Raw genomic sequence first — 27,992 nt, forward strand, 5'->3', positions numbered from 1 at the left:
ACACAAGCCGACTAGTCAACTAATAATCCATAAACAAATAAATTCATAAGAATTTAAGACATTACTTTTATAATTAGCTTTCCAGTTAGATCAATAGATGGGAAGGACAATTTCTCTTCTCCATTCTGAGTCATTCTCGGTTATTTTTTTTGTACACTTCTTCGATTTCTTCTTAGTAGGCCTAATTTAATTAGTTCGAATATGGCACAATATCAGCTGAAGAATATTCAAATAAAAATTCGGTATGATTTCAAGACAATACTGCGCATTCCCATTTTCATCATCCGAATCAGAGAATTACAAAAATCACGAGATATGGCTGGTCTGTTTGCTTGTTCTAGGTGTTTTACTAGACACCCTTTTGAAGAGTTATCACCTGGACAGCAATTGTGCAAGGTTTGATAAATCTGTTCCCGCTATAGGCTAGTCTTAGCTCATGTCAATGACATAGACCTAGGCTACCTTAAGCCAGTTGCAGTTCTAGGCAAGGGGGCAGCTGCCCCTCTGTTGAGTTTTTCTAACGTTACTTTTTTTGGTAAAGCTCTAGCTGATTTACTTTTGGCTATCTTCGGAAGGGGTTAGGTTAGGAAAATGGGTAAAATTATAGCAAACCATATAACTGGCTTTCATATAAAGTGAATATAGCCTACCACTCGATGGCTTTTTTTATGCTAGGCCTATTTACGAATATAATAATTGCTTCTACCTCAAATTCATATTTAAGCATTTTTTGAGCTCTTAAAAATGACCTAATAAGGGGTATAAAAAAGGCTATAAAAATTCATCTCAAACTTTAAATCATTGATCTCAAGCTTACTTCTTGGTAAATTTATAGCAAACAGTATGACTGGCTTTTGTATAAAGTGAATATACCACTCAATGCCTTTTTTATGCTCTTTACAAATATAATAATTGCTTCTACTGGAAATTTGGATTTAAGCACTTTTTGACCTCTTAAAAATTACTTAAATATGGGGTATAAAAAGGCTAAGAAAATTGGTCTCAAACCTTAAATACCTTATATCATTGATCTCAAACTTACTGTTTCATTATAAATCCATTTTTTTTAATGTTATATAATCCACAAGCACTGATTTTCCAATATTATTATGGATAAATTAATTTTTCCAATTTCATGACATTTTCTTCTTCATTGACATCAAATTTTAAACAAAAGCATGCATTTTTGGTCAAAAATATGAAAGCTGACTATTACAAATGCCAGTTATACTGATCGCTATAAATTTACCTATATTAAATACAGCTATGATTAGTTATTTAATGTATACTATGCTTTACCCCCACTCCCCTGATGTGCAAATATATAGCCCAAATTTGTTTTGAAACTATAACAGATTTGCAATTTCAAATATCTTATTATTTTGTAAAAAACAACCAAAAATGCATGCTTTAATTGAAATTTTGGCAACAAGGAAGAAGAAAACACCATAACATTGATAAAATTTCATTCATCCAATTTAATCATGGAAAATCAGTGCTTGTGGATAATATAACATTAAAAAATGGATTTATAATGAAACAGTATAAAGTCTGAAACCAATGTTTTAAGCCTTTTTTATACCCCATAATTAGGTCATTTTTAAGAGGTCAAAAAGTGCTTAAATCTGAATTTCCAGTAGAAGCAATTATTATATTTGTAAAGAGCATAAAAAAGGCATCAAGTGGTATATTCACTTTATACAAAAGCCAGTAATACTGTTTGCTATAAATTTACCTACTTTTTCATTATAAATCCATTTTTGGTAAAATTCTAGCTAATTGACTAGTGAATTGAATTTTTGCTATCTTGGAAAGTTTAGTTCAGGAAAATGAAACTTTCAGGGATGAATCTACAAACTAAAGTATGTCCCAGGAAGGTATTTTGAAGTACCCACTGTAGTGTTTGCGTTGGATTGCTTTAAGTCTATTTATTCAAAACCCAAGCACCTATGAAAAATAACAACAATAAGCTGGGGGTAAATAAACAATGCGCACACTAAGCAATTGTAAGCAAGCACAATAAGCTGGGGGTAAATAAACAATGCGCACACTAAGCAATTGTAAGCAAGCATTACTGCATCTTCCTTCTTCTTTTGAAGATAGTGCTTGCGAGATCACATGTCGGGTCGCGTTGGGGGCTTTATGACACGCCCACTTCTGGTGCGTTGTGGTGTGCAGTTGGTGGTCGCCAGCCGTGAGTATATGGTGTCCCTGACAGGTGATGTGTCTACTGCAGTTGACCCTACTGAGGTAGGCTCAGCTGAGGTAGGCTTTGCTGATGTAAGTTCTGCCGGGGACGATCCGGTGACTTTCGAAGGGGTTGGTAGAGCTGGGGTTTTCTCACTTTCGCTGGTGAAGTTTTTTGTTATCTGCTCACTTTCAATGTGGGGTGTTTGGGGATCATCGGCACTGTGGCTGGCCATGCCAGTAGAGTATGGGTGGTGGTGCGGGGTTGGTTGTCTGGATAAGTGAATCCTGTTCCTTCTTAGTCTTGAGCCATCAGTTGTTTCGACAATGTAGGACTGCGGGTTGCAATGGCGTGCGGTTATCTTTCCCTTGGTCCATGTGTCATTCGGTTTTTGTTGGACAAAAACAGAGTCTCCAACCTCAAGTTCGGGAAGGGGCTTTGCAGATTTGTCATGATGGGATTTCTGGCGTCTCTGCATGACGTTTTGACTATGGAGGAAATCCGACTTGGAGATGACCTTTGGTTTCAGGTGTTGGTACGTAGAGGGTAGGGAGGATCTAAGCTGTTGACTCTGTAGAAGCTGTGCGGGTGAGGCAAGGTTGTCTACCGGACTGTTGCAGTACTCTAGGAGTGCTATGTATGGGTTGTTACCGCTATCCTTTGATTTTGACAGGATTCTTTTACATGTTTGCACGGATTTCTTGACGAGTCCATTTGCCTTGGGATATATTGGGCTTGAGGTCTTGAGTTCAATTCCCCAAGTTTGAGCAAATTTGTTGAATTTGTGCGAGAAGAGTTGAGCACCGTTGTCGGATGTCATCTGCTGTGGTATCCCGAAGCGTGTGAAGTGAGTCTTGAGTTTGCCAATGATCGTTTCTGATGTTTGGTTCTGAAGTCAATCGAATTCGAAATAATGGCTGTAGTAGTCAACCGTGATAAGGAATTGGGCTTTTTCCCATTCAAATAAGTCTATTGCTACATGTTGCCATGGTAGTGATGGTATTTCTGTGTTGATGAGTGGTTCTCTCTGGTTGTTCAGGGCATGGCAGGCACATATTTCACATTGTCTGACAAAGGATTCGATGTCGGCGTTCATGCCTGGCCAGTATACCAGCATCCTCGCGCGTTGCTTTGTTTTTTCAACGCCGAGATGTGCTGCGTGTAGCTGGGTAAGAGTTTCTCGTCTGAGGACCTGGGGTATGATTATTCTCTGGCCTTTGAAAACTATTCCGTCGACTTCTGCCAGCTCACTTCTTATGTTCCAGAATGCTGATGCTTCAACGGGACATGTTTTTCGAGTCGATGGCCAACCATGCTGTCTGACAGACTGAAGAGTACTGAGTTGTTTATCATGTTTGGTCAGTTGACGGATTTTCCTGAGTTTGCTGTCGCTTACGGGCAGTGTCTTCATTACTGAGTGAACATAAGCTTCGATGTCTCTTTGCATCTGGAGGTTGGTGTTTGGGAGGTGTAGTTGCAAAAGCGCGTCAGCTACAGGTATGTTGGAACCTGGGCTGTAGATGACTTCCAAGTCATATGGCAGAGTTTGGATCATCATTCTCTGCAGCCGTGTGTGCACTTGGTGTAGAGGTTTTGACAGGATGGTTTCCAGTGGTCTATGGTTGGTGGTGACTGTTACCTTTCGCCCGTAGATGTAATGATGGAAATGTTTCAATCCATACACTATTGCATACATTTCTTTTTTGAGTTGCGAGTAGTTTTGTTCAGCCACAAATGTTTCCATTGGTTGAGATCTCTGCCCCTAGTCCGTGCTTCGATGCGTCGACTTTCAAGTCAACTGTGCGGCTGCTGTGGTCAAAAAAGGCTAGATTGTCAGTGATTGATCGCTTGATGGCACTGAAGCATTCTTCGTGATGTGGTTTCCACTCAAACTGTACTTCTTGTATGAGGTCTCTTAGGGTCTTGTTTCTGGATGAGAGACTGGGGATGTATCAGGATAGGAAGTTGAGCATGCCCAAAAGGGTTTGGAGTTCTTCCTTGGTTGTTGGACTTGGCATTTTTTTGATGGCATTGAGTTTTTCGGGGTCTGGTTTGATTCCTTCTTTGCTGATGATGTGACCAAAGTATTTTACTTGTTCCATTCCGAATGTGCATTTTTCCTTATTGAATCTCACTCCTTTCTCCCTGGCGCGCTTAAGGACTGCACGGAGCCTATTGTTGTGCTCTTCTTGGCTTTTCCCGTATACAAGGATGTCGTCGATGAGGATGCGGATGCCTTCCAACCCTTCAAATATCTCATCCATTTGACGCTGAAATTCATCCTGTGCTGACACAAGACCAAATGGGTATCTTTTCCATCTGTATCTTCTGAAAATGGTGCTAAATGTTGTGTAGAATGATGACCATTCGGTTAGCAGCAGTATCCAGTAGCCCGACCGGACGTCAAGCTTGCTTACGTTTGATATGCCGTGTAAGTCCTCTGTTGCATCTTCAAACGTGGGGATTGGGTAATGCGGTCATCGGATTGCTTTGTTTAGATCAACAGGGTCTATGCATAGGCGGGCGCTCCCATCCTTCTTTTCGACCATGACCATGGCGTTTACCCAGTCAGTTGGCTCGCTGACTTTTCCAATTATGTTTAGGGCTTCTAGTCTGTCAAGCTTGTCCTTAAGTTTCTGTTTCATTGCTAAAGGTACTTTTCTCGCAGGGTAAACCGTAGGGACAGCGTTTTCTTTTAGGTGGATCTCGCATTTGTTTTCCAGGTTTCCAATTCCTTCAAAAATGTCCTTGTACTCCTTTACCAATTGGGAGTGAGGACTAGTCGTCCCGCCTTCTTTTTGGATGTTTAATATCAGCTCAAGATCTTTGCAGGTTTTTAGACCCACGATTGGAGTTGTGTTGGACCTGACTATGTAGAATGCATGTGACTGTGTCTTTCCATCTTTGTATTGGCAGGTCAGGTGACTGATTCCCGCATAGGGGATAGCTGATCCACAGTAGCTTGTCAGTTTGTGGCTGCCTTTTATCAGGCTGGGTTTTATTGGCAATTTATTGTAATACTGGACTGGTAGCACGTTCACCTGTGCTCCTGTGTCGATTTTGAATTTTATACACATTTGCCCCTCAATGGATAATTCGGCAAATGCTTCATCTTCTCTAGTGCTGTTCTGTATTGTGTACAGGAACACTTCGTCTGTGTCGTCTGCTGTTTCAGATAATGCTTCACCATCCTCCACAGTATGTACAGCTTTCTTTTCTGCAAACCTTTGCAAAGTGGTTTGGCTTCCTGCATTTTGAGCAAGTCTTCCCCTTCGCTGGGCAAATATGGTTCTGTGAGTATGTTCCCCCGCAGAAGTAGCATTCTGGTTTCTTGGACTTGGGGTGTGGCCGACTTTTGGCAATGGAATCGATTTCCTGCTTGATTTCTCTGCCTTCAAAGGTTTTCAGCTGTGCTTGGGTTGTTTCGAATGCTCTACAAATGGTTACTGTTTGGTTCAGGGATAGGGTGTCTCCTACCGAGAGGAGTTTCTCACGTATTTTGGGATTGGCCACTCCTCCTACTATTCTGTCTCTTAGCATTTCGTCTTTGTCTGTGTAACCGCATGGTTTTACTAGGATTTTCAAATCGGTAATGTATTTGTCTATGCTCTCCTGCTTTTGGTCATGCTTTTGGAAGATGTATCGTGAGAAAACTTGATTTCTCTTTGGGGCTGCATATTCTCTGAATTTTGTGAGGTATGTATCAATGTCTTCTTTTTCAGCCTCGATTAGGTCAAATGTGCTGAAGATTTCTCTCCCTTGTTCACCTGCCCAGATGAGAAGATATGCACATTGCTGTTTTGCTGTCTTTCCGGCAAGTGGTCCAATGAACATTAACTTAGCATGGTTTTCAAATTTAGTCCATTCAGATTCTAGATTATCTGAGCTCCAGTTGATTCTAGGCGTTTCTGCATCCATCCCACTTCTGACACCATGTAGTGTTAGCGTTGGATTGCTTTAAGTCTATTTATTCAAAACCCAAGCACCTATAAAAAATAACAACAATAAGCTGGGGGTAAATAAACAATGCGCACACTAAGCAATTGTAAGCAAGCACAATAAGCTGGGGGTAAATAAACAATGCGCACACTAAGCAATTGTAAGCAAGCATTACTGCACCCACCTCTACTCCTTCTCCCTCTAGAGGGCCCTGAAATTTGCATACATGACAGGTCTATACATATTGAAATTTTGACAAAACAACATTTTACCTTAATTTTCAGTTACTAGGTGCTTTTTCTCTGCCTTTAGTTTTGAAAATGCAATTCCTGTTATTTGAGTAGAATTTTGAGCCATGTCAATGTTTTTTCAAAAATTAGGAAATGTATTAGCATATCTTTAAAACCTTATAAAATGGAATTGAGCAAAGTTATGAAGCTGAAAACAATTTTGTTGTGCTTCAATTAAGCAGAAGATCTATTATGCAGGGTTTCACTTTTATAAGACACATATTTTAAAGGTCATCAAAGGTCAGGGCCCTCTAGAGGGAGAAGGAGTTTAGGTAGTTGCTTCAAAATACCTTCCTGGGACATACTTTAGTCTGTAGATTCATCCCTGAAAGTTTCATTTTCCTAACATGAACTCTTTCTGAGATAGCAAGAAGTCAATTAACTAGAATTTTACCCCATTTTTTAATGTTATATAATCCACTAGCACTGATTTTCCAACATTAATTCGGATAAATTAATTTTACCAAATGTTGTGGTTTTTTCTTCTTTGCACTGAGAAAACGTAGTATTATCTTGTCAAAAACAGCATGGAGAAAATGTAGTATTATTTTGTTGGAAATGATGGATAACTTGTACTTTAATTGAAAATTCTTCATTTATAAGAGCTTAAAAAGTGCATAAATTTGAATTTGTAGTAGAAGCAACTATTATATTTGTAAAGAACATAAAAAAGGCATCAAGTGGTATTTTTGCTAAATTGGTAAGTTAGTTATATGAACTGTCATAATTTTTTGAAAATTTGTCATTTTTAAGAGCTAAAAAAAAGTGCTTAAATATCAATTTAAGGTAGAAGCAATTATTATATTCATAAAGAGCATAAAAAAGACATCAAATGGCATATTCACTTTATACAAAAGCCAATTATATGGTTTGCTATAAATTTACCAGAAAATGAAACTTTCAGGGATAAATCTAAAGGCTAAAGTAGCCTATGTCCTGGGAAAGGTATTTTGAAGTACCCACCTCCAATCCTTCTCCCTCTAGAGGGCCCTGAAATTTGCCTGCATGACAGGTCTGTACCTATTGAAATTTTGATCAAAACAACATAATGGTCATCAAAGGTCATGGCCTCTAGAGGGAGAAAGAGTAGAGGTGGGTACTTCAAAATACCTCCCCAGGACATACTTTAGCCTTTAGACTCGTCCCTAAAGTTTCATTTTCCTAATCTAACCCTTTTCTGAGATGAGCAAAAGTCAATCAACTAGAATTTTAACATTTATTTTTACTTCACAATGGGGTACCTTGCCCCCCTCCCCCAGATTATTGGGCCTATTGCCTTAAACTGCAACTCGGAGTCTGTTAAATTATCTTAAATTGCAGCTTGGAGCAAACCTAAGGATTTTCTTTCTTGTAATGCTCCATAATAGGTTGTTTGATGAGGTTGCTTGCTAGATTTGGGTTGAGGTATTGACAGCTTCCCAGTTTTATAGGAACTCCTGCTGTAGCTGTTCTTTGTTGAGATTCTGCTTGAATGAACCCATGTTACTTGCAGCCTAAAGAAATGGTTAAATGTTTAGTTTAGAGCACTGAGAGATGCTAATTCTAGAAGCTCATCCCTTTCTGGTTGACCCTCCTCCTCCATGGGGCAAACTAAAAATGCATAAAGTGGTTGTGCTTACAGGTAACATTACCTATAGAGCAAAGTGTATTAGTCCAGGAGTCCTGCAGGCAGCAGGGTGAGGGCTTTATTCTATATTTATTTATTAAACCTAGTTTGAGGGCTTTGTTTTGAGTTTTATCACTCTTTGTTGAATAAACATAGAATACAGACCTCACCCCACTGACTACAGGGCTCATGGACTAATACACTTTGCTCCATAGGTAATGTTACCTGTAAGCAAGTCCACTTTATGCATTTTTAGTCTCATTAGAGGGGGATTTTAGAAAGCTAAAAATTGGATGCACTTCTCTAATAATGACAAAGAAACAATATGCAATCATCAGAATCTTGCTATATGCAGTGATACACAGTTTAGAGCACTTGGAACAAAACTAAACATTTACCAAGAAATGGCTTCCTTCTATGTTCTTTACAAATATAATAATCACTTCTACCATAAATTCAAATTTAAACACTTTGTGCTCTTAAAAATGACAAATTTTCAATTAAAGTATGAGTTATTGCTTGTTTTCCACAAAATAATACTACATTTTCTCAGTACCATCTTTTTCTATTGTTTTTAAGAAAATAATGCTACATTTTCCCAGTGCTAAAATTATTCATAATAAGGTTAGTTTAGGTTAGGTTAAAAAGTGCTCAAACTTGAATTTACAGTAGAAGTGATTATTATATTTGTAAAGAACATAAAAAAGGCTTCAAGTGGTATATTCACTTTATTGGTAAGTCAGTTATATGAACTGCCATAAATTTACCCACTTCTTTTTTGGAAAATTTTGTGGGCTATAATCATCACACTATGTCTCCTCTGGTAGACTATGTAAGAGTAGGAAGCTTCAAATGATGTAAATGCTATTTGTATTGAATTCATTCAAGGTCTTTGACCATTTTGGTTGCTCTTCTTTATACTCTTTCTAGTATTCTATTTCTTTGTCCTTAGGACTTCTAATGCTGTGATGGGTTCTTCTGATTTACTTTTTCTGTCTGAATGCTATTTATGGTATCACTCTTAACTGTAGATAAGGAAAATGTTGTCAAAAACCATTTGATTCAACAATAGAATTTTGGGTATAAGCCTATATAATAGGCTACCCCTTCACATAAGGAAATATGTAAAGAAAACAATTCTTACTTCATAATATACAGAAAAATCATAGTTAGCACATTTTGCATAGGGAGAAGTTTTTTCTTCACTTCTTTCATTGTTGTAAAATATTTTAAAAAGTAATTTCTGAAAAATAAGCATAGGTTTGATAAGCATTTTCTCTGTCTTCAAATGCAAATTAAACACCATCAATGGCATCTTATTATGCCATCTAATTAAAAATCCTTAGATTGCTCCTAGCTGTAATTTAAGGTAATAGTAAAATAGTGAGAAATTAGGTTAGATGGTGGTTGGGTATTTGTTTGAGCCCATTTTTTAAGACTTAGAGAATAGACACACACAAATTTAGAAATGTGGTAGAAAAACTATAAAACATAGAAAAAAGTGAAGATAAAGGTTCTACTCATGTAAAATGGTGTGAACTGTGATTATTCTGCACATTTTTTTTTCAAAAAAGATAGGAAGTTGCTTGAGAATGTTGTGTTGTGCCACTAAGATGGTTAGCAGCATGAATAAATTTCCATACAAAGAAAGACTACATTGTTTGAAGCTGCCAACACTGACATACCAAAGGAAAAGGGGTGATATGATTTTAACCAAAAAAAATCCTTTCTAAAAACACACTTCATGGTCTCTTTGCACAGCCCTTGCATTCTGGTACTAGAAGATATTCAATGAAGCTCACTATGCAGCATTCTATGAGTAGACATAGAAGTCATTTCTTCAGCCATAGAGTCGTAATCTGTGGAATCAACTGTCTGAGGAAATAGTTTCTGCAACTTCAACTGACATGTTCAAGTTCCACCTTACATATTACATATTTATTAAGACAATATAGTCAGATCCAATGGTAAAACAATCTACTTTTTAGGTTGTAGGGGAGGTTGGAGTTGAATTAGAGAAAATTTGCCAATCACAAATACCTCATTTGTTTATGAATAGAAAACCGAAATTCAATATTCTCTAGATACCTCTCAGAAAAAGGATTACTTGAGATTTTCTTTTTGATTATTTGTTCTTAAATTCTCTCAAAATCTGCATTTATAATTTTAATCATGCTGGGACTTAAACCCTACAATTTAAAATAAATGCCAAAAATATACTACAGTCCTGTACAAACAGTAAATTTGTCCTTAAAACAGTTTTTTCTTTACTTTGGATGCAGTTATACAAAACTGTAAAAATTATAACCTTGTTTGATTAAGATATATTGTTTGGTGAGAAATTAAATTCAAAGCAAAAGCTTTGAGGCATTCTGCTGGCTTCTTCACAGAAAAAACGCTCTGGTAGACTTTGGAGAATATCAGAAAATTTCACACTTTGTAACACCTTGTGCCTTGGGGAAGATGAACCTTTGGCTTTCCTTGTGCATGAAACTAATCATAGCTTCAACTTCTGTAATGTCCTGCACTAACCCAACAAAGCAGCAGGTTGACTTTTCTAGCTGAAACTTGACAAGGATGTAATCTCTTGAAGACAAGAAAGATGGGCTGAACAGCAGGTCATTTCTTCTTTTTCTGTAGTGTCTGTGAGTATCCTGGTTCTGTCTGTTTTGTGGTACATTTTAGTGATTGCATGAACATTTAACATAAATTGAAAAGGTATAATAGTTTCTGGGGTTATTCGTGCCAACTGACCTTGCAGGTTAGTGTTTGATGGCCTGGGAGTAGGACTGGGATCAGTTGATTGTCCAGGAGTAGAAATATCATTGTTGGCTTGAGACCAGCAAATTTTGTCATGTTCCAAGGCTGCTGCATTTGTCTGGCTTGAACTTACTCGGTCTTGAGTAAGTCTAGCCTGTCACTTTGGATTGTAGAAAATCTACTTCACTGAACACCTTTCTGTAAAGAGGCCAGACTCCAACCTTTTTGAAAGTGGAAGTGATATTGGCTGGAGAAAACTTCTAGATAGGGTGTAAGACAAAGCTCAGCCACCTAATGAAAAGACAACATTTGTCCAGGGTTGAACTGGAGCCATTCATTTAACTTTAGCTTGAGACTGCTCTTGAAAGGACCAAGATCACCAATATCTAAGGGTTGGAGTCAGTAGGAACAATGTTGTGGGGAAGTTAGAAGAGCAATACTGTTTTTCTTGCAGAAAGATATACATCTTGGATCAAGGTGACTTTCATGATTATCAAGCGAAATGAAATGAGTATTGTCTGTTCAAAATGCCTTGTTTTGATGCAGGTGAAGTATCCATGTTGTTTTTATCTTTTCATTCTACTGGCTACATAGCCCTGTTGGTTTTTTCTTTATTGAGATTTCTCTGTTTGTTATTTTTTGGGAAATAAATACTGGTAGAATCCGTCTGTCAGTTGTATTGATGAAGCAAACCAGTGTTGTATTTTCTCCTTGCTCAGTAGAGATGTTTTTTATTGCACTTGGTATTAACCAAGTGACATATAGCAATTGCAAATTCTGTCAGTCTGCATGTCTGTCGGTCTGTCTGTCCTGGTTTTGCTACTTTAGGGACTTCCAGGTAAGCTAGGACGATGAAATTTGGCAGGCGTATCAGAGACCGGACCAGATTAAATTAGAAATAGTCGTTTTCGCGATTTGACCATCTGGGGGGAGGGGGGAGGGTCGGTTAATTCAGAAAAAAAAAATACAAAAAATGAAGCATTTTTAACTTACGAATGGGTGATGGGATCTTAATGAAATTTGATGTTTGGAAGGATATCTTGTCTCAGAGCTCTTATTTTAATCCCGACCAGATCCGGTCACGTTGGGGGGACCTAAAATCTTGGAAAATGCTTAGAGTTGATGGATCAGGATGAAATTTGGTGGGAAAAATAAGCAGAAGTCCTAGATACGTGATCGATATAACCGGAACGGATCCGCTTTCTTTGGGGGAGTTGGGGGGAGGGTTAATTCTGAAAAATTAGAAAAATGAGGTATTTTTAACTTACTAAGGAGTGATCAGATCTGAATGAAATTTGATTTTTGGAAGGATATCATGTCTCAGAGCTCTTATTTTAAATCCCGACCGGATCCGGTGACATTGGGGGGAGTTTGGGGGAACCTAAAATCTTGGGAAATGCTTAGAGTTGAAGGATCAGGATGAAACTTGGTGGAAAAAATAAGCAGAAGTCCTAGATACGTGATCGGATATAACTGGATTGGATCTGCTCTCTTTGGGGGAGTTGGGGGGAGGGTTAATTCTGGGGTGGGGTGGGAAAAATAAGCAGAAGTCTTAAATACGTGATTGATATAACCGGAACGGATCTGCTCTCTTTGGGGGAGTTGGGGGGGGGGAGGGTTAATTCTGAAAAATTAGAAAAAATGAGGTATTTTTAACTTACAAAGGAGTGATCGGATCTTAATGAAATTTGATTTTTGGAAGGATATCGTGTCTCAGAGCTCTTATTTTAAATCCCGACCGGATCTGGTGACATTGGGGGAGTTCGGGGGGACCTAAAATCTTGGAAAACGCTTAGAGTGGAGGGATCGGGATAAAACTTGGTGGTAAAAATAATCGTAAGTCCTAGATACGTGATTGAAATAACGGAACGGATCCGCTCTCTTTGGGGGAGTTGGGGAGGAGGGTTAATTCTGAAAAATTAAAAAATTAGGTATTTTTGACTTAGGAAGGAGTGATCGGATCTTAATGAAATTTGATGTTTAGAAGGATATCGTGTCTTAGATCTCTTATCTTAAATCCCGACTGGATCCGGTGAAGGGGAAGTTGGGGGGGGGACCTAAAATCTCCGAAAACGCTTAGAGTGGAGGGATCAGGATGAAACTTGGTGGGAAAATAAGCACAGGCTGTAGATACGGGATTGACATAACCGGAACAGATCTGCTCTCTTTGGAGGAGTTGGGGGGAGGGTTAATTCTAAAAAATGAGGTATTTTTGACTTACGAAAGAGTGATCGTATCTTAATGAAATCTCATATTTAGAAGGACCTTGAAACTCAGATCTCTTATTTTAAATCCCGACCGGATCCAGTGTCATTTTGGGGTGGGGGGGGACCGGGAATCTCGGAAAACACTTAAAGCAGAGAGATCAGGATGAAACTTGGTGGAAAGAATAATCACAAGTCCAAGATAGGTGACTGACATAACCGAACCGGATCTGCTCTCTTTGGTGGAGTTGGGGGGGGGTAATTTGGAAAAATTGAAAAAATGCGGTATCTTTAATTTACTGATCAGATCTTAATGAAATTTGATATCTAGAAGGATCTTATCCTTTAGAACTCTCATTTTAAATCTCGACCAGGTCCGATGACATTGAAGGAGTTGCAGGGGGGAGCCGGAATTCTTGGACAATGTTAAAATGAAGGTATCTTATGAATGGATGATCGGATCTTAATGAAATTTGATATATAGAAGAATATTATGTCTCAGATGCTCCATTTTCAATTCGAATCGGATCCGGGGACATAGAGGGTCGGAGGGGGAAAACAGAAATCTTGGAAAACCCTTAGAGTGGAAAGATCAGAATGAAACTTGATGGGTAGAATAACCATAAGTTATAGATACAAGATTGACATAATTGATACGGATCCCCGAGTGGACCGTCTGGGGGGCTGAAGGGAGAGGAAAAATTAGAAAAATTGAGGTATTTTCAACTTACGAGTGGATGATCGGATCTTAATGAATTTTTATGGCACTTGGTATTAACCAAGTGACATATAGCAGTCGGTCTGTCGGTCCCGGTTTTGCTACTTTAGGCACTTCCAGGTAAGCTAGGACGATGACATTTGGCAAGCGTATCGGGGACCGGACCAGATTAAATTAGAAATAGTCGTTTTCCCGATTTGACCATCTGGGGGGGGGGGGGTAGGGGCCGGTTAATTCGAAAAAAATAGAAAAAATGAAGTATTTTTAACTTATGAGCGGGTGATTGGATCTTAATGAAATTTGATGTTTGGAATGATATTGTGTCTCAGAGCTCTTATTTTAAATCCCGACTGGGTCTGATGACATTGGGGGGAGTTGGAGGGGGGAACCTAAAATCTTGGAAAACACTTAGAGTAGAGGGATCGGGATGAAACTTGATGGGAAAAATAAGCGCAAGTCCCAGAAACATGATTGACATAATCGGAACTGATTTGCTCTCTTTGGGGTAGTTGGGGGGGGGGGGGTAATTCTTAAAAATTAGAAAAATGAGGTATTTTCAACTTACGAACGGGTGATCGGATCTCAATGAAATTTGATGTTTAGAAGGATATCGTGTCTTAGAGCTCTTATTTTAAATCCCGACCGGATCTGGTGATGGGGGCGGGGAGTTGGGAGGGGGAAACCTAAAACTTGGAAAACACTTAGAGTGGAGGGATTGGGATGAAACATGGTGGGAAAAATAAACACAAGTCCTAGATAGATGATTGACATAAACGGAACGGATCCGCTCTCTTTTGGGTAGTTGGGGAGGGGGTATTTCTGAAAAAAATGAGGTATTTTTAACTTACGAACGGGTGATCGGATCTCAATGAAATTTGATATTTAGAAGGATATCGTGGATCAGAGCTCTTATTTTAAACCCGACCGGATCTGGTGACATTGGGGGGGGGAGTTGGGAGGGAGAAATCTAAAAATTGGAAAACACTTAGAGTGGAGGGATCGGGATGAAACTTGGTGGAAAAAAAACACGAGTCCTAGATACATGATTGACATAACCAGAACGGTCCGCTCTCTTTGGGGTAGTTTGGGGTGGGGGGGGGGTAATTCTGAAAAATTAGAAAAAATGAGGTATTTTTAACTTACGAACGGGTGATTGGATCTCCATGAAATTTGATTTTTAGAAGGATATGGTATCTCAAAGCTCTTATTTTAAATCCTGACCGGATCTGGTGACATTGGGGGAAGTTTGGGGTGGGGAGACCTAAAATGATGGGAAACGCTTAGATTGGAGGGATTGGGATGAAACTTGGTTGGAAAAATAAGCAGAAGTCTTGCATACGTGATTTACATAATTGGAACGGATCCGCTCAATTGCGGGGGGGGGGGGGGGTAATTCTGAAAAATAAGAAAAATGACGTATTTTTAACTTACGAAGGAGTGATCGGATCTTCATGAAACTTCATATTTAGAAGGACTCGTAACTCCGATATCTTATTTTAAATCTCAACCGGATCAAGCGTAATTGGGGGGGGGGCAGTTGGGGGGACCGGAAATCTTAGAAAATACTTAAAGCGGTGAGATCAGGATGAAACTGGATGGGAAGAATAGAAACCTGTCTAAGATACGTGACTGACATAACTGGACCGGATCTGCTCTCTTTGGGGGGGGGGTAATTTTGAAAATTGAGGTATTTGTAACCTACGAAAGGGTGACCAGATCTTAATGAAATTTGATATTTAGAAGGATCTTGTGCTTTAAAGTTCTAATTTCAAATTCCGACCAGATCCTGTGGCATTCGGGGGAGTTGGAGGGGGGAACCGGAATTCTTGGAAAACATGAAAATTGGAGTATTTATATCTTACGAATAGATGATCGGATCGTAATGAAATTTGATTTTTAGAAGGAATTCATGTCTCAGAGCTCTTATTTCAAATCCCGACCAGATCTTTTGACATTGTGGGGATTTGGAGGGGGAAATCTTGGAAAAACACTTGGAGTGTAGGAATCGGGATGAAGCTTGGTGGATAGAATAAACAAATGTCCTTGATACGTGATTGACAGAATCGTACTGGATTCGCTATCTTTGGGGGAGTTGGGGGGAGGGGTTCAGTGATTTGGCGAGTTCGGTGCTTCTGGACGTGCTAGGGCGATGAAAATTGGTAGGCGTGTCAGGGAGCTGCACAATTTGACTTGATAAAGTGGTTTTCCCAGATTCGACCATCTGGGGGGTAAAAGGGAGAGGAAAAATTAGAAAAAAATTAGGTATTTATAACTTACGAGTGGGTGATCGGATCTTAATGAATTTTGATATTTAGAAGGACTTTGTGACTCAGAGCTCTTATTTTAAATCTTGACCGGCATTAAGCCTCTTATTTTCCTTTTTAAATCAATCCATTGATTCATAGAATTTTGTTAGAGCTCATACCATATGATCTCTTGGCTCTTAGCTCTTCTCGCCTCGTCACAAATGCCATATGAGCTCTTAGCTCTTGTAATATTTAGAAGCACCTCGTGACTCAGAGCTCTTATTTTAAATCTCGACCGGCATTAAACCTCTGATTTTACTTTTAAAGCAATTGATTGATTCTTAGAATTTTGCTAGAGCTCATACCATATGAGCTCTTGGCTCTTCCAACCTCGTCACAAGTGCCATATGAGCTTTTAGCTCTTGTTTTCTACCTGTTTAACTCTTGTTGGTACCACAACTCTTGATAATTTCAAAATTGTACGGACACAAGTCTCATCAACATTCCATATGTTCTCAGCTGTAAATTGATGCCTGCCATAGACAACAATTAGATTAACAGAAAACTTTGTAACATTTACATTGTGTAACCACTTGCCCTGGCTTAGCTTGTAGGCTCTGGTGCATGAAGTAAGATCTTGGGGTTACTTTAAAAGAAAAAGACATTAAGCCAGTCCTTTGAAGCACTGTTTTGTTCTGTCTAAGATGGCAGGGTTTCAATTTCATTTGTAAAAACATATTGATAGGCCAGCTTTTTAAAATCCTTTGAGATAAGACCATGATTCTTTCTTGATGCAGTGACAAGATAGTTGCAGATGTTCATTTCTTGTTTGTTAGAAACGATCTGCCAATTCTGCTCTATATGATTATCAGCTTTTCTGATTGCTGCATTAATGTCCCCTTCAGGCTTATCTTCATTACAGTTTAAACCATCTTTTTCTTATTCAGATAATTGTAAAGGTTTTTTTTTCTTTATCTTGATTTGAAGTGTGCTGCAGCTGCTCTGATTTACATCCTCTTTCTAAAAGTACTGGGACTGCCTCTCTTAGATTTTTCCTGTTGTGATCTGCAGTCCCCAGTCATATTTCATGGGTGAGAGAGAGATCAGATTGTCTCTTTTTGGTTTGCCCTGGATGCCCTCCAGTTCAACCCAAAAAATGTCCTGACCCCCCCCCCCTCCCTATCACAATCTGACAGAGAAATCCATCTGGACTTAGAGCATTAAAGGAAAGGTAAATAATGCAACTTTTCATGATTCTAGAATGACTGAAGAATTTAGAAAAACAGGTGAAAAATTCTGATACTATACTTACAGCTTAGTGAAACATATGCAAAGTGCCAGGAAAAAAAAAATACATAATTAAAATAGTTTTTGCAGTTTAACTTTGGAAAAAGATGAATAAACAAAACTAGGAATTATTCCTTGAGACATTAAGGCTAGATGGCACTCTTACCAATTATTGTCGAATTTTTCACCAATTGGTGTCTGAGTAGTTGAGAATTTCCAGTTCAAACCCAACCTTCCCTATACTAGATATTTTTACGTAAATTTAACCGTTCAATTGATGTTTACTTCACAGTTGGGGTCTTCTCTATGCCACTCAGTGCATCCCCAAGTGGTGGATAGGGGAATGTCCCACAGGTATGTAGGGCACCTCCACATGAGCTGCAGACCAAGAGAGGACCTATTCCCTGGGAGGTCCATAATAAAATCTGGGCCCTCTTTCTCAGGGGCCATAATACAGGTGAAGTAGGAAGAAGGACCCTTGAATGTACACTCAGTAGGGCCCACAAACATATGGACGTGTCATGTGGGTTACAAACTGCCAGCAATGGTTTAGCCTAAAATTTGAACCTAAAAAGCATCTTAACAAATCACTGTTCTTTGATGTAGGAAAGGAAATGGGGCATTTGCCCCCTAGAGTTATCCCTTGTACCCCTTCCCAATTCTGAAAAATAACTTTTCTGCGTTATCTCTATTGAAAGATACCCTTCTAGATTTTGGAATATATATTTTATCCCTTATCTCCCATGCTAGATTTTTGTGAATTAATGACATTGCTTTGATAGAATATTTTTCTTTCTCTTTAAAGTAGTTAACTGTGTGTAAATTACAGCACACTTGCAGTTCCAGTGTCAGTAAACTAACAGGGTAATAAAAGAAAATAAATTTAATTCAAACAGTATGAAATACCCCCCTTTATTGCTCTGAATTGCTTTTCACTCTCCATTCCTAATCTTGGTGTTCTGATTAAGTTAGATTAGTTTAAGGTTGGAAGCTGAACTATGGAGGCAAGCTTTAGAGACATTCTTGTTACAAGATTTTGCTTTTATATTATTCTTCTTATTCTGGATCTTTCTTTCTAGGATTGTAGAGGATCATTTCCAGTTGTCAAGTGCACTTTTTGCAGGTCTGAATTTCAACAGGAAAGGTAAGAACTCAGTATTCAACCTTAATGGATAGCCATACAAGAGGTTAAATTTCTTTTGTTTATATTGTTGTTATATGTTTATATGTTCGTGCACTTGTTTCAGTCATTTTGATGTAATTATTATGATCACAAAAATTAAAAAAGAATCTGTTAGAAATTAAGAAAATTTCCGAGATTTAGAGCTATAATTAACAAGACATCAAAATTTCTGTGTTTTCACCCTGGTCTTTTTCTATGTGCGTTTATAAATTTATGCTTCAGTCATGTAGACATTTATAACTTAATTTTTTTTTTTTTTTTGGATTAAGGTTGAACCCAGGATTTCAATTTTTTTCTGTTTTGGGGTGGGGCGGGGGGGGGGGGGGGCAGGTATGCATAGTCTTAATAACCTTTATGCAATCAAAAAGCATAGGTGTACATAAGTCTAAGGCTTAGGGAGGTATGTGGGAGTATCTTGGGATTATTTTCTTGCAGAATCGGAATCATAAAAAGTACATTTTACAGAATTTTTAGTATTCCCACTCTTGCATGTTGGCATGTTCAACAAGTATAAACATAACAAAATGTATGCAACCTGCAACACTCATGTTCCCTTGAAAAATGAAATAAAATATTGACCCCAAAAAATTACTTCCAATTTTAACCCTCTTCCCACAAGAACTAGGTTCAGATCTAACACTCCCTCTTGCATATTTCTGAAAACCCCATTAAAATATTAAAAATTTATGTTATAAGAACACATGATTGTTTCAGAAGCATCAAGTGCCATGAAGGCCTTCTAGTTATAATGTTTGACCATCTAACGTTAGTCTTTGATTAAGTGCAGTCTTCTTATGCAGAGTAAACGAATGTAGTGTAAATATATTAAGATATTGCACACATATTTAAGTTAAAATACTTCCAGTTATAAGTTTATTGTTTGTTTGTTTTTTAGCAAAGCTAATACAACTACAATTTGCAAGAAGTGTGAAGCAAATGTAAAGCAATATGGGAAGCCCACAGCCTGTGAATATTGCAACTTAATTGCTGCGTTTGTAGGAAATAAGTGTTTAAAATGCCATAATTCAGAGAAAAAATATGGCCTTCCAGTTAACTGTGATCAATGCAAGCAAAAGTGTGCTTTTGATAGGAAAGATGAAGAAGTTAAAAGGAAGGTATGTAAAGTTTTAAGTTGGGTCTTCTGATTAGGTTAGGTGGCAATAATTTTGGATAACAGGTTATTGCTGTTATGGACTTACTTAGGCCTGCAACTGTAAAATAAACAAAAAAGGGAATATCAAGTAAGAAATTTGAATGGCAAATACACAGTGTCTTGTCTCAGAATCAATATGAAGAAAGGTAAACCACTGGCTAAATATTATCTCCAAAAATAATTGATTCAAGTTTTATTTCTGTAGAAGCAAAGTAGTTAGTACGGTGGCCACTCTTCTTGCATTCTATTCAATTTTTTGTTTTGAATCATCCACATGTGTGGGTCCACTGTCTAATAAGTTTGCACTTTTTTTAGTTGGGTCCCAATAAAGCCAGTAAAATGCTAAGAAAGCTTCCCAGTTTGTTTCAGTAAGTGCAGTTTTTGTATTGCAGAAATGTGCTATTCTGATTTTTGTAAATTCTGGACTTTCAAGTATCAGTTTAATGTTTAAAGAAACAAATTAGAAATATTTTGAACTGTTAAAATATCCTAATGTATGTCAAAAAATTCTAGAGTAAAATTATTGGAACTTGTTTGGGACTTATATTTTAACTTAGCTTGGTGGTAATGAAACAGCTGCACACCCAACTTAGCTTATTGAATCTTCAAAACTTTGAAGGTGTGGTGTAATGTTAACTTTCCAAATTTTTCTAGTGGTTTCCCTTTTCTTGTTGCTTAGAAATGCTTATTAAAAATTTTAGCCATAATTTTGGTTGTTTTCCTATATTGTGCATGATTCTTTTCTCCTTAGTTTGCACCAATTGCTGTATCCTTAATGAACTTTTCCATTTTTATTATGAAAAAAAGCTTCACAAAGAAACGAAAATGTATGATAATTTTTAAGACCTCTGTGCATGTGATTGGTGAATAAGTAGAAGAAATAAAGATTTTGTATTAACTTTGTTTTGTTTTATTTTGTTTTCATAGTTTCATTCTTTTAAAAAATACTGTTGTTTTAAGCTGTATGACCTATATTCTTTAGATTATCAAAAATAGTTTGGACAGTGAGATCTTTGTGAAATGCAAAAAGAGTAAACATTGAAAAAAAAACTTAAATATTTGTTATCCATGGAATTGCAACCAGAGAATTTGCTACAGGCCAAACCACGGTAACTAGCCAGCAGCTTCAGTTGTATTATGAAATTTTGGTGCAAAATGAGCTATTTGTTTAGCTTAATTAGGCTTCTTGTTGCATGGCCAACTACTTGGATGAGCTCCCTTGCTCTTCGCCATTATCTGTATTTGTATACTTTTTATGATAATATTAGTTTTTCATTTTCCTTGGGTAATGAGGCGAAATTTGACTCTTCAAACATGTGTTGGCACTATTAAAAAAAAGAAAAAATTACTAGGTACAATATAAAAAGTAGGCCTATATTTATGAATATAGGATAAAAGCTAATTATTAGTAAAATATTCATAAGATTTTTGTGGGGCTAGGTTTGTTGCTGGAAGCTAAATAATAAATGGAACACGTTATTGGATGTTGGTGTTGGGCTTGCTCTCATAAGTGCTATGATTTTGTCTATCCACACACATTTTTGATGTTTGGAAGATTTCTTTTTTTTTTGTCATTATAATATTTGAGTAAAAAGTATTATTGTATTTCTATCTGTAGTTTTTTAAGGGAAATCATCTGCAATGCTCTAGACGGCAAATTCTTAAGAAATTATCAGTTTGTAGATTTTCTGTATGCAAATAAGTCATTGAAGAGATTTTAATGCTTACAGTTTGATGGCAAGCTTCTTTGTTGGGAGTGTACTACTTCATACAAGAAAAGCAAAAGCAAGCAAGCAGATACAACCAAGCATGTGGCCAAATTGAAGGAAAAGTCCCAACATCATCACAAGTAAGGCTATTGTTATCATTTTTTAAGACTGAAAAGGAATATGATTTCGGAAATAAAAATGGTTATGACTTTGGGTGGTGTAGTTGGACAACTATGAAACAAAGAGATGTAGAGGGGGGCGCAACAAACGAGGAGAAAATCTTGCCTGCAAGTCTATTTTAGCATATATGGCAAGCTTGGGAATTTTTCAGAACTTGTCTAGTTGGAAGGCAGTAAAAAATTTCTGAAGATTTGGAAGATACAGCCAGACGGCATAATAGTGAAATATTGCATTGTCATGTTAAAAAAATTAAAGTCAGTCCAGACTTGTCCCTGTTAAAGATTGGACTTGTCCCTGTTAAAGATTGGAATGGGGCCATAATTAGTGATAAGGAAAAAGTTAAAGAACGATAGACAGGGCATTTTAGAAGTGTATTAGACCATGATAAAGTTACAGGAAATTATATAGAAAAAAAAATGAAAAAATATTGACACTTTGGAAGTGAAGGAAGATTTATTTTGCGAGGCAGAATTAAAAAGAGTAACAAAAGGATTAAAAAATAAGGCTCTAGGTGGTGATAGTATGGTAAAGGAGATTTTGAAATATAGTGATTGTGAAGTTGGAGATAAGTGATGGAAGATTATGAATATTTTAGAAAAAGGGGAGCACATGGGGAATTTAGGAAAACATTAATTAAACCTAATAAAGATGAAAAGAGTGAAGTTGGTAATTATAGAGGCTTTAGCTCGGTGTCTGTAGGAAGTAAATTACTTCGTGTAATGATGGTTTTTAGACATAGAGATGATGTAGAGAAATTTTGTTTTAGGAAGGGGAGAGTTGGGCTCTTAGATGAATAATTGAAAAGTACCTGAATCATTAGACTCCTTTTATCCTCAGTTTTATAGATTATGAACTAATGTTTGATTCAGCCGATAGAAGAGCTTTAGCAAAGGTTCTATCCTTGTATGGCATACAGATAAATACAATAAAGGGATTATGGCTATATACGCGAATAACATTAGTGCAGCTAATATAGGAAGTGAGGCTAGTAGCTGGTTGTATAATTGAATCAGGAGCTAAGCAGGATTCTGTTTTATCCCTATTATTGTGGATCTTTAGAATAGTCTCCTTAGTCCTAAGGAGCACAGTAAAGGCTATGGGAGAGCATTAAATCAAATGGGAAAGTAAAACTCTCAAAGGCATACATTATGTTGATGATTTGAATGTCCTAGATGAAAAGCTGTACGAAAAATGTGGCTTTCCAGTGCTATAACAACAAAAAAATTCAGATGGCCTGAACACGTTTTGCGGATGAAGGATGACAGATTACCAAAGATTTTGGCAATCTAGAGGAGGTCGTAAGGGAGGATTATTTAAACTTTCGGAGAATATAAAGAAGGGACTTGAATAGGTTGAGATGGAGGAGTGTGCGCAGTTATATTTACATATATATATACATATTAGTTATATATACATATATATACCAAAACAAAATCGCAAAGAAAAGAAGAACGAGGACAATAAACAGCCAGTAAAAAAATTGAAAATTATGCAAATGTTTCGGTCAAGACCTCCGCTTGACTGTCCTCAGTGCAGAATAAACTGATAAAAATATATAAAAAAAGACCAAACCTTGAAACACAAAACTAAAATATGATGGCCCTTTCTCAGTAACGGTGAAAGACTAACTGAATAAAAAACACAAGTCTAAATGACATTTTACAACTTCATCTTACTTACAGCACTTTTAAAGGCTAATCGTTTTCCAGGTAAATTAATGTCAGATATTTTGTTTGATTGTGCAACAAAATTTTTAGATGTATGTGAAAACGGTCAGAACTAATAATTTTGTCATGAGCTGAACTTAGGGAACCTTTTCCAGTGTCTCTATTGAGAGCTACCTTTTGGTGTATGTTTTTTTTTTATCTCAACTGCCTCCCTGAAAACTTGCATGAGACCTTTAACGGGGGCAATAATGGAGGTGCTGTCAAATAAGATGAAATAGTACGGATTTTCGTACAAATGTTGGGCGAAGGCGGAATCAAAAATCTCAGGCCTTTGGCGTAGCCTCATTGCCTTGTCTATTGAGGACCTATGTTCTAATAGCATCTCCCCTAATTGCTGTTGGGTTCTTCCAATATAAAAACGGCAACCGGGAATTCTATAAACAGAATGGGTGTGTGGGATCATAGTCTAACCTTCAGTTCACTTTAGAACTAGAAGATAACCATAAACTGCCTTTTCTAGATGTATAAGTCTCCAAGCCTTGAATTTTCTATTGATAGAAAGCCAACGCATAACGATAGGTATCTACATTTTTCCTCCAACCGCTCTCCCTGCATAAAAAGAGGAGTAGTTATTTCTTTGGTTAACTGACTTATAAGAATATGCTCGGAGCCTTATGTAGTCTCCGAATTGAACTATATTAACCCCATTTTATTTTGCAATGGATACCCCATAAAATTACTTAAAACATTATAGAGAAAAGACAAAAAATGGCAGAAAAGAAGTCATCAACTCCACAAATCCTATCAGATATCATCCCATTGATGGATGAGAAGAAACTTTTCACTGTTCTACTCTACATTCATAAATTGAGTGACAAACTGAAAAGAATCCTTAAAAACATAAACTTAATGTCACCTTTAAACATTCAAATACAATACAGAGCTTTTTGAACAGTGACAAAGATAAAACGAGCCCCATTCTGGGTAGTGGTGTTTATAGAATTCTCTTTTCTTGTGGCCGTTTCTATATTGGAAGAACCCAACAACTATTAGAAAAGAGGTTATTAGAACATAGGTCCTCAATAGACAAGGCAATGAGGCTACGCCAAAGGCCTGAGATTTTTGATTCCGCCTTCCCCCAACATTTGTACGAAAATCCGTACTATTTCATCTTATTTGACACCACCTCCTTTATTGCCCCCGTTAAAGGTCTCGTGCAAGTTTTCAGGGAGGCAGTTGAGATAAAAAAAAAGGTACATACCCCAAAAGGTAGCTCTCAATAGAGACACGGGAGAAACTTCTCTAAGTCCCATGTATGACAAAATTATTAATTCTGATCGTTTTCACATGCATCTACAATTTTTTGTTGCAAAATCAAATAAAATATCTGATATTTATCTACCTGGAAAGCGAGTAGCCTATAAGAGTGCTGTTAATAAGATGAAAATGTGAAATGTCATTTAGACTTTTGTTTTTTATTTAGTTACCGTTTCACCGTTACTGAGAAAGGGTTACCATATTTTAGTTTTGTGTTTTGTTTTGACGTTTGCTTCTTTTTTTTTATCGGTTTATTCTGCACTGAGGACGATCAAGCGGAGGTCTTGATCGAAATATTTGCATAGTTTTCAATTTTTTCTCTGGCTGTTTATTAACCTCGTTCCTCTTTTCTTTGCGGTTTTGTTTTGTCATGATTAGTCAGTGTGGTCTCAGAATATATATATATATATATATATATATATATATATATATATATATATATATATATATATATATATATATATATATATATATATATATATATATATATATATATATATATATATATATATATATATATATATATATATATATATATATATATATATATATATATATATATATATATATATATATATATATATATATATATATATATATATATATATATATATATATATATATATATATATATATATATATATATATATATATATATATATATATATAGATATAGATATAAATCAGACTTGGTTTCATCCTTCTTTTTCGTTTTCTTTAATATTTCACAACTTTCTTTTTTTTTATATGTTCGCTTTTGTTCCAGTGTGTTATTAATTCCGTTATATTTGGTTTTTGATGATTGTAAAATATTTGTGATCTTTTACAGGCGCATCTACCGTTTTAATTGTAAGTTTTATGAGATAAAATGAGAAATATAAATTTTAAAATTAAGTTCTTCAATAATTTGATTTGTTTTTTTCAGTTAACTTTTATAAAATAACAAATTGTAAACTATGGTTAATTGATTGCTGCTCTGCTTTTACGTCTTCATTTCATTGAAACGGTCAGGTCTCTTGAAGTTTAATTTTTCTTGAAATAGCATGATGCTGGTTATTTTTCTCATCCGGTGTTTGTTAATCCTAATTTTTATTTAATTCAAAAATATAGTATGTTTCTTTGAATTGATTTGTATTGTAATCCTTTATAGGAAGCCAAAAGAGAGTGGTCACAATAAACGACCGAACAGGCCCGACGTCACCAAAATGATTTTAGAGGAGCCATCACAACAGCCTCCGCCATCCAAGATACAACGTTTGTCAACCATAACAAGGGATCCTCTAGACATTCACTCTTCAGAGCATGTAATAGCCATAACTGATTTGAAAGAGCAAATAAATAGTCTGCAAAAACAACTCAGTCAAAAAGACCAGCAACTTTTGGCAAAAGAGAAACAGGTATGTTGTTTGAATGTTTGTAATTGATGGAACTTCACTTAGGATACCTGGCCCTTGTCCTGTGAAAAAATGTGGTTAAGTTTTGCGTCTTTTCGTAAATGGATCTTATTTATAGTCTCCTGCCTACTTGTTTTTTGTATGTTACTCTAAATAGTAGTGAATATTTTGACTGAGTGGAGTTCTCTTCATTTTCTTAATAACCGTCCAACTTATGTTATTTTATTACCCAAATCTAAAATTTGGTGTTTCATACTGTTTTATTCATTTCCCTTTGGTGCAAATATTCCTGATCTATTTTTTTTACCAATTCGCCTTTCGTCCTGTTTATTTAGGATGGCTGGAGCCCAATGAAAAACACAATTTTAAAAATTAGGTCTTTAAATAGTTTTATTTCTTTTTCTGTTAAAATTTTATAAAATAACAAATAGTAAACTATGTTAATTTGATTGCTGTTCTGTGTCTACGTATTCATTTCATTTAAACGGTCAGAGCTTGTTAATCTTAAAATCAACATTATCCCGGTGTTTATAACAAATGTAATTGACATATTTTTTTATACGGTTGTCTTGTATGTTGTATTGTAAATAGGTGATTCTGTTTATTATAACCAGCGAATATGCTTTTCTAATTTCCGTCTTTTAGTGCTCTTTTTCTCAATCTGCCTTCTTGTATTAACCGACGAAACAAATATTAAAGATGTTTACCTTGATGTGTGACAACAAGGGAGTAACAGCAAGACAGGACATCTCAGACGAATTTGGCTAGTGTGAAATCTATGATCATATATCAATGTTAAAATCTAAGGCCATATTCGATTTGTAGTATTAGTAGCGTTATTCTTTTTTATTTTTTGCGTAGATAGTAAGTAAACTAGCTTAAATGACATGTATTTAATTTTGTTAATAATTGAATAGATGACGGAATTGAAGGCAGCGCAGTTTCAGTTGGAATTAGACCTGAGGAATAGAATGAAAACCGTGCAGCGGGAACATGAACTCAAAGTTGAAACCATGCAACAGAAAATAAGAAATCTTCAAAAAGAAGTCAACACACTTTCAAAGAAGGCCAAACTAGTAGGGGCCACTAAAGAAAATGGTTCTGGAACCGAAAGTCCTGCCCCTTGAAAATACAGATCCTAGCGTTATCATGTGAACTATTTTCTGTGTTAGTTATAAATTCTAAGTGGTGATAGTGTCATTCGTAATTTGGATGCAAATCCTCGTGCGTCAATCTAGTTGCTAGTTTTGGGCATTTCGCTCACTTTAAAAAAAAAGTATGGGATATGATCTGTTACAAACAGACCTACAGAAGGTCTTGGATTTTCAAAGATAAAAGTTGTTTGCATTTTTTATATTTATGTAGTAAATATTATAGCTTTTTTCTTTATTTATCTTAGGTTTGTGAAATATTTGCTATGTCCTTAGAATCGAATAAGGTCAGGTCCCATGCATCCTTTCTAGCATTAAACGTACTTCTTCTGTAACCATACATTATAAAATGAAATTCTGACAACATGTGTGTTCTACAAATAAATGATTATTTTATATTGGCTTCTATTAGCTTCTTGTGGCGTGTGCGGCCACAACTGCATTCGCAAAATGTCTTGATATCTAAGTTGATGTTTTGTTGAATTAATTTTACTTTGGATTGGATAATTAGTACTGTAGTACATGGCTACCGCCTCATTACATATTGTATGCTGACTATTCGTCATTTTCAAGTACTTCCCACCTCTGAATAGACATTGATTAAAAAAATAATTAAGGGGAATTAATTAAATAGTAATTCAACTTATGCGGCCTCAATATGTTTGTCAAGTACCGTATTTTTAATAATTTATATGTTGATTGCATGCACGGAAGATCGTGTCACTACTCCTATTGGAAACTTAGCGCAGTTTATAGGATTTTGGATGCACAAGAAGGTTGGTGGCGATTGTTAAAATAAAATTCATCTGACATAAATGATACTATTTCTTTAGCCACTTTTTTTTAGAATCAAGAGTTTTATGCCCATACCTGTCAAATCTGTAATCTTATTACTAGAGATTACTCATGTGTCTTAACCTTTCTTTTTTTCTTTTTTAGTGCATTGTCAGTATATGTACTGTACAATAAATTTTATATTTTAATGGAATCTCCATTTTTG

General features: G+C 36.4%; 2 protein-coding genes across 3 annotated transcripts in view; one reads left to right on the plus strand and one right to left on the minus strand.

The window, feature by feature from the left end:
* LOC136040885 (protein TFG-like) overlaps positions 1–204 on the minus strand; it is a 48,267-nt gene extending 48,063 nt beyond the window's left edge. For both annotated transcript variants that reach the window (XM_065725296.1, XM_065725302.1), the window contains exon 1: positions 66–204. In XM_065725296.1, the coding sequence (XP_065581368.1) occupies positions 66–134 (69 nt within the window). In that variant the 5' untranslated portion in view covers positions 135–204. The remainder of the gene's footprint in view (positions 1–65) is intronic.
* On the plus strand, positions 194–27,980 carry LOC136040897 (protein FAM76A-like). The gene is made up of 6 exons (XM_065725314.1): positions 194–396; positions 18,318–18,382; positions 19,317–19,536; positions 21,305–21,423; positions 25,598–25,844; positions 26,759–27,980. Exons 1-6 carry the CDS (start codon positions 202–204, stop codon positions 26,966–26,968), a joined length of 1,056 nt encoding a protein of 351 aa, XP_065581386.1. The 5' UTR covers positions 194–201; the 3' UTR covers positions 26,969–27,980.
* Positions 27,981–27,992: the final 12 nt, after the last annotated feature.

This window comes from Artemia franciscana, chromosome 2 (assembly GCF_032884065.1).
Source record: "Artemia franciscana chromosome 2, ASM3288406v1, whole genome shotgun sequence".
NCBI lineage: Eukaryota > Metazoa > Arthropoda > Branchiopoda > Anostraca > Artemiidae > Artemia > Artemia franciscana.

Coding starts and splice junctions, on each gene's coding strand:
- LOC136040897 (XM_065725314.1), top strand. CDS start 202: ATGGCACAATATCAGCTGAAGAATATTCAAATAAAAATTCGGTATGAT. Junction 19,537..21,304: donor ATGAAGAAGTTAAAAGGAAG/GTATGTAAAGTT, acceptor TAATGCTTACAG/TTTGATGGCAAGCTTCTTTG. Junction 21,424..25,597: donor AAGTCCCAACATCATCACAA/GTAAGGCTATTG, acceptor AATCCTTTATAG/GAAGCCAAAAGAGAGTGGTC.